At 45.5% G+C, this 6000-nt stretch overlaps 1 protein-coding gene across 1 annotated transcript in view; it reads right to left on the minus strand.

Moving 5' to 3' along the window:
• Positions 1 to 5389, minus strand: part of LOC144121015 (cytochrome P450 3A41-like) — a 50682-nt gene extending 45293 nt beyond the window's left edge. The window contains exon 1 of the mRNA XM_077653918.1: positions 5273 to 5389. Coding sequence (XP_077510044.1) covers positions 5273 to 5374 — 102 coding nt within the window. The 5' untranslated portion in view covers positions 5375 to 5389. The remainder of the gene's footprint in view (positions 1 to 5272) is intronic.
• Between the last annotated feature and the right edge of the window lie 611 nt (positions 5390 to 6000).

The raw sequence follows: 6000 nt of genomic DNA on the forward strand, positions 1-6000 counted from the left end.
CAAATGGGCGCCGTGCAAATTGCCGTCATGGCCACACGCATCAAATCTGCAAATGTCCTTAAGTGGAAGACTGGAATAGCTCTCACCGTGCTACATGCAAGATTGAAAAACAGTTCTATTGTTGATTACCAAGTTTATGTGCACTCGTACTCCTGCAGCAACGTTGCACCCCTAAAACCTTAAAGATGCATGGATGAACTGAAGGCGCCAGCGTGCTCAGCGCAGCTTTCAGCACGCTGCCACTAAAGACCTCAATGTCAGATTTCGCCTATGTTTGTCTGATGTAGCACTTGTAATGGCCATTCCCCGTATTTAGCGGTTTTGAGTTTGTCGGTAGATGGTTTTGTGGAAGACTGCTCACCTGCCCACCGAATGGTGGGCAGGGGAACTTGAGCATCCTGACCACCGGGTCAGGCCGCAGCTCAATTAATTGTGAGTGGCTGCTCGCGAAGAGCAACTTGGAAGTCAACCCAACCCAAGCAACCCGAGTCCCCCTGATGGCTGCACCTGCCATAGAACGAAAGTCGCGCATTGCTTGAGCGCTGCAGAACTGGGCCAGGAGTTCTAGGAAGACTCCAAAGGATCTATGAATGTAGAGAATGACCAATTCCGCATATGTGGACATTAACCCTTTATCGCCATCCGAACAACTGCCATCTTTGAACGTGCACTCTGAACACCTCAATCGAAGTAAAAACCGAACTGCTAGCGCGCCTAATTCGCATCTGGCCTAACTACGAAAAACGACCGTAATTTTTTTTAGTGCATTCGTTCTCATTCTTCAGTGCCGTGTGCTCGCCATTGTGAAAAGAAAATTGAAACTGAATCCGATATTGTTTAAGTCGCGCGCCATCGATATGTGCTTGTCGTATACTTAAAACCCTTTGGCTTGCGTCAGGAGCGTCAAAAAGCAACAGCTCTGCCACCTGTACGCTGCGGCGTTCCTTTCAAATGGTCACAGCTGTGCGCTGCCTAGGAGCGGCAGCGCTGCGCATTTACACATTTTTTGGCGGATGATCGGTAGCCTGCAATAGCGCATCAACACCCAGTTAGTTTCCAAATGGGATTTTCTTTTATGCAGTACGGAGAAAAGCAGGACAACTAGGAGCCCACTATTTTATGGTTCCGCGCTGATTTCTGTGCAGGTGGGTTCTCAGGACTGAACCCACATGAAGGCCCAAATCCCAATACTGGATAGCGTGTCACGTGGTTCAGGAAAACAAAATAAAATCGTCTGCACCCTTACACGATGCAAGCCGGACACGACAGGCCGCGGGTTACGTCTCACATTCTTGGCACATATTATGTGCTGGGATCCCGGTTCAGTCCGCCGTGGAAATACACTGCTGAGCGCGCCCTAATGAAAGATCGAAATTTCATTTTTGTTAAAAAGCTGCCCCACGCTGATGGACGAGCGTACCGGCGTTGTCAACGAGCGGGCACAATGGGATTCCGTGCTGTTTCGTCCCGAACGAGTCACTCAGTCACCTGATGGAAGATCATCGAACCGAAATAGACTCAGTATATTTTTAGGGCGCAAACGGTTTCACACGACCGATGTGTACAAGGACAAAATAGAGATGTCGCGTCGAAATGCGGTAAATAGACGCATTGTACACTGCAGGGCACTAATTATCGTATTAATAATAAGGTGTTTTGTAGCCCTTGAAGAGATACCGAACAGCCACGCAGAAATGAGCTCTGAATACATCTCTTACATTAATGAAAAATCTTTGTCTGAAGCAGCGCTTCCAGATGATTGAAAGTACTAAAAATAACACCGATAGAGAAAGCGCAAAACAAGTCGCTGCTTACGTCTTTATTTTAACTTGGGTTTGCCTAATTTTTTATGCTGATTTTCAAAGTGCAATAGAGTCGCCTAATGCGTTCTGGTGTGTAAGGGTTGGAAAAGAACACTGACAGTCAACATTAAAGTCACGTAAGTGTCATTTGATCTTAAACAGCGGCTTACGTTTAAAAAAAATTCCGCACTGAAGAGGCAGGAGAAACGAGACAATTTCGCCTCTTCGTTACGAATCCGGTGATTTCTTGTCGCTGGTTACGACGAACAAATATATTGCGCCTTCGTAATGCAGTTTTGTAGGCTGCGAATGCATAAGCGTCGTGCGCCCTCGTTTCGTTCGAGCTAGGCCACGACAACAGCGAGCGCAGTGTTTGCCAAAGTATACAAGACTGTGTGCCGAGCAGCAGTAGTGTTTGTTATCAACGAAGCTACCTTATCAGGCGCAAAGAGGTCCTCTGAAGCAGCGCGTAACATCGCATTTAGAATGTGTTCTTTTCCTGGCTTAGATTAAGGATGACGCAGATAAGATAGTTCTTTATGAAACACAGGCGGTCGTTGTGCACAACAGGCTAACTAGTAACGTTTATTTACTTTGACGTTGAACCTAGACCCTTCAAATAGACGGAGGTAAATTCATCGTCATTGGCAAGTCAACAAACAGTATTGGAGTCGTCCAGTGGCTCCACATCCTCAATGCCAACGATTGTCACTTATGTGTTAGTATGATTAAATGGAACGAGGACTTCCGCCTTTGTTGTCGTTGTGACAAGAAATGTGTGGAACATATAGTGTCAAATATATACGTGATGAAATTCATGCATATGTCTTTTTTATATTGCGTGAATTAGACTGCAAGGATTTAGTTGAAAACTTCTGAGCGAGGGAAAAATGTAAAATGAAATGTCGAAAGAGCTAAACATGGTCTTTTCATAGGATACATGTGACATGAAAAGTGCGCTTTTGTTTGTTGCCTTCATAGCCTGGAAAGTGTTCATTTATTATGGTCTGTACATTGTTCTCCAGTGCTTGTGTGGCAGCGCAGAAAGACAAAGTGCTGCTATCTGGCCACGAATATGAACAGAGCCACGCTACGCAACTGCCAGTGCATTCCTGGCATATCGTGGCGCTAGATCGTAACCTGAACTTCGGAGTAGTTCTTGTAAAGCTTTTTGCTTGATATATTCGTTTTGAGAACGTCAGAATTCTACAGAGGTTCTTATGAGGTGCTCCTTTTTTCGACTGGCCATGATTCATGGTCAAAACCTTCCTCACTTTTTTTTTTGCCTTAACCTTGTCCACAGTGATTCAGATGCGTGTTTCTACTCTATAGCAACCCTAATTAACCGAAGAGATTTGCGCTGAAGCTACAATTTTGCTGTATTCTAAAACAACTCGAATGAGCAGGATTGTTCATCGCATTTTCAAATGAGCCAGAAAAATTTGCGGTCAAACAAAGCATTGGCTTGTCGTCTCACGAGAGCGAATATTTACGTTGATAGTCCACACAAGCAAGCAAGAAAGACACCAAGTTTAAGTTCACAATTTTTTTTTCGTGAAATTCTACGTTAAAACGTACGGGAGGCACTGAGCTGCCATATTCAAAAATGTATCCATGAAAACTATATCACTTCACATGCAACAATGCAAACATGGAGCATGTTATTGTTACCATAACACCTTTTGCCTTTTCTTAACGGCTATAATTCCGTACACAACCGAAATATAAGACGACTGGTTTGAAAAATTCAATCATATAGAATAAAGTCAGGCAAGCTAACGAAGTGGATGTGCGCGGCTTTCATGCAACTGGACAGCTTTACTGGGCACTCGGCTATCCTGATTTAGGCAGGTCCTCTGCGCTTCTTTTTGTTTTCGGAGTTCGAGCCGGCTCTAAAGACTACAAAAAATGAAGGGAACACTTAAGCTCTGCCTTAAGGCTATGACGGAAAAGCGTAAAAGGTTAATTCATATACATCTGCAGAAGGCCACTCTCTGCATTACATTCACAGATCCCTGACAGTCCTCATACTCAGTGGTGCAGCACTTAAGCAATGCGAAACTGCCCTGCGATATCAGGTGCTCCCAGCGGAGGGCCTTGTGCTGCCCAGGTTGCTTTTTCCGAGCGAGCAAACACTAATTTCACTGCCTCCTCCCACGGTGGGAAGTCTTATCACTATCCGCTGGGCAGGTTGTGATGACGCCACAACGTCACGTCGCCTAGGTGGCCCACCTGCCCGCTAGGTTGCTCTCTGGTAACTACCTGCCAGAACCATGCCGTTATTTCTCGCTCTATCACAACGCGGACGCCAGATTTTCTGGTGCACGGGGCTGTTAATGCTATCGCGTTAATATCTCTTCTTCTCAAGAACCCTCCGCAGGTGACCACACATTGTAACCGAAAGCCTAGGATTCCGCTGCTGTCCAACGGCGGCTTCATGAGGCCGGAGAGTGAGAACTCCCACGAATGAGCTTTCTGGTGGAGCGCGATCAAATTTGGCCCTCAAGCGGGTACATTTAAAGGAAAAGCGGGCCGGACGGTCCTACAGTGAAGCCATTTCTTCCCCCTTCCTTATCTATATTGAAGAACAGGACTTCTGGTTTGGTTGTTTCTACGTTTATGATGCTTGATTTTTAGGTAATTTTGCACGTGCCCGAGGTATGAGAGCCTGCAACTCACACGGCATTTGTTATCTAGTTGCTTGCACTATACGTGAGAGTGAACGGTCGGATCAGCGCCGCAACACACTCTCGAAACGAGCAAAGCATTCGACCTGTGAGAAAAATATATCCAGTTGACAAAGCGTGTTCCGCGAATGCACTTGAAACGGCAGTCTAAAATCATTTCAGCTGTCAGGTGGTATGAACGGCTGTCTCCCCGTTGATTAATTCGTAAGATTACATTAGTTTCTCTTCACCGACTATTCAGAGCACGAGGTTTTTTTTTTCTTTGACTATGCACGGCTCCTCATTGAAGACACAAGTTTCATACACACAGCAAATCGATGTAAACATGGCAGGTGCCGACCAACAGTGTTCAGTTCCAGCACACGCGTCACACGTTTTCAAACGCACAGTTTTTCAAATCATTGCGCGAACCTTGCATAAAGTACGTTGCATGGAGGCTTCAGTTTCGTGTTTGTACTTGCTCGCTATTCATCCGTCTTTTCAACTGGAAGTTCACCGTAGTAAAATTTTCAGAACATCTCAACAGGCTTTCAACACTGAGATAAGAGCAAAATATCGCACACTTCACAACGCGAAGGTTCCGATTTCTTTGCCAGAGTCGACTCAAGGCTCCTTTCCATGAGGAATTATTCACGTACCAACAAGGTACGGAATAAGCGCTATCAATGAGGGGCAAGCAAAACCGAAGAAAGCATTCTGTTAATTACCCGCACTGCGCACAACTTCATTTTGAAGCTCCATGCTCACCAAAAATTTCAAGGAGTAGGTTCATGTTTGACTTACCTCGGTGCCCAGCAGAGGAGTGGCAAAGGAAACACGTGAAGCGTCGTAGAACCTGCTGCAAGAAAGAGTTGCGACCTGCAATCTCGTGCCGGAACTTGGCATCCTGTTGCCACTTTTCCTGGCAGAGTTATCGGAGTTGCGGCGTAATGGCGTGCTTCCTATACCGTCACAAACAACACGAGCGTAATTGTGAAACGGGATGTAAATGATTATTATTATTATGTAAATGAGACATTTTCTAGGAAGCGTCGGCTCTTGGCAGTGGGTGAGGGGAGCTGAGCGACGCGGAAAAGCTCACGACGGCCACTTCTACAGAGGCTGCGAATGACGCTATCTGTTGCTCTGCCGCCGCTCTACCAGTCTTGGCTGACTGATGATTCACCTAAAAAAAATGACTTCATGTGGTCGTCAAATAGAAAGAAGTGCTGCAGTTCAATAAGGTATCAGTGAAAATAATATCCCTTAGCTGCGGCACGGGGGCTACATTCACTCAGCAATGTAAGGAGTGTGAACTAGTTAGTTTTCGGAGAGAAATGTAACATCGATACTATCTCGATATCGTCTAGGGATTCAGATCCTCAAGCCGTAATTTCTCTGTAGCGCATATTATGTTTGAGCGTTTGCTAGGACTTGAGGTATGCCGCAGTACGCATTTAAATGTAAACGTAAAATATTGTGTTTATCATCCCGAACTGACAAAAAGGCACAAATATATCAGTAAGAAAGAA

The sequence above is a fragment of the Amblyomma americanum genome, chromosome 2 (genome assembly GCF_052857255.1).
Source record: "Amblyomma americanum isolate KBUSLIRL-KWMA chromosome 2, ASM5285725v1, whole genome shotgun sequence".
NCBI lineage: Eukaryota > Metazoa > Arthropoda > Arachnida > Ixodida > Ixodidae > Amblyomma > Amblyomma americanum.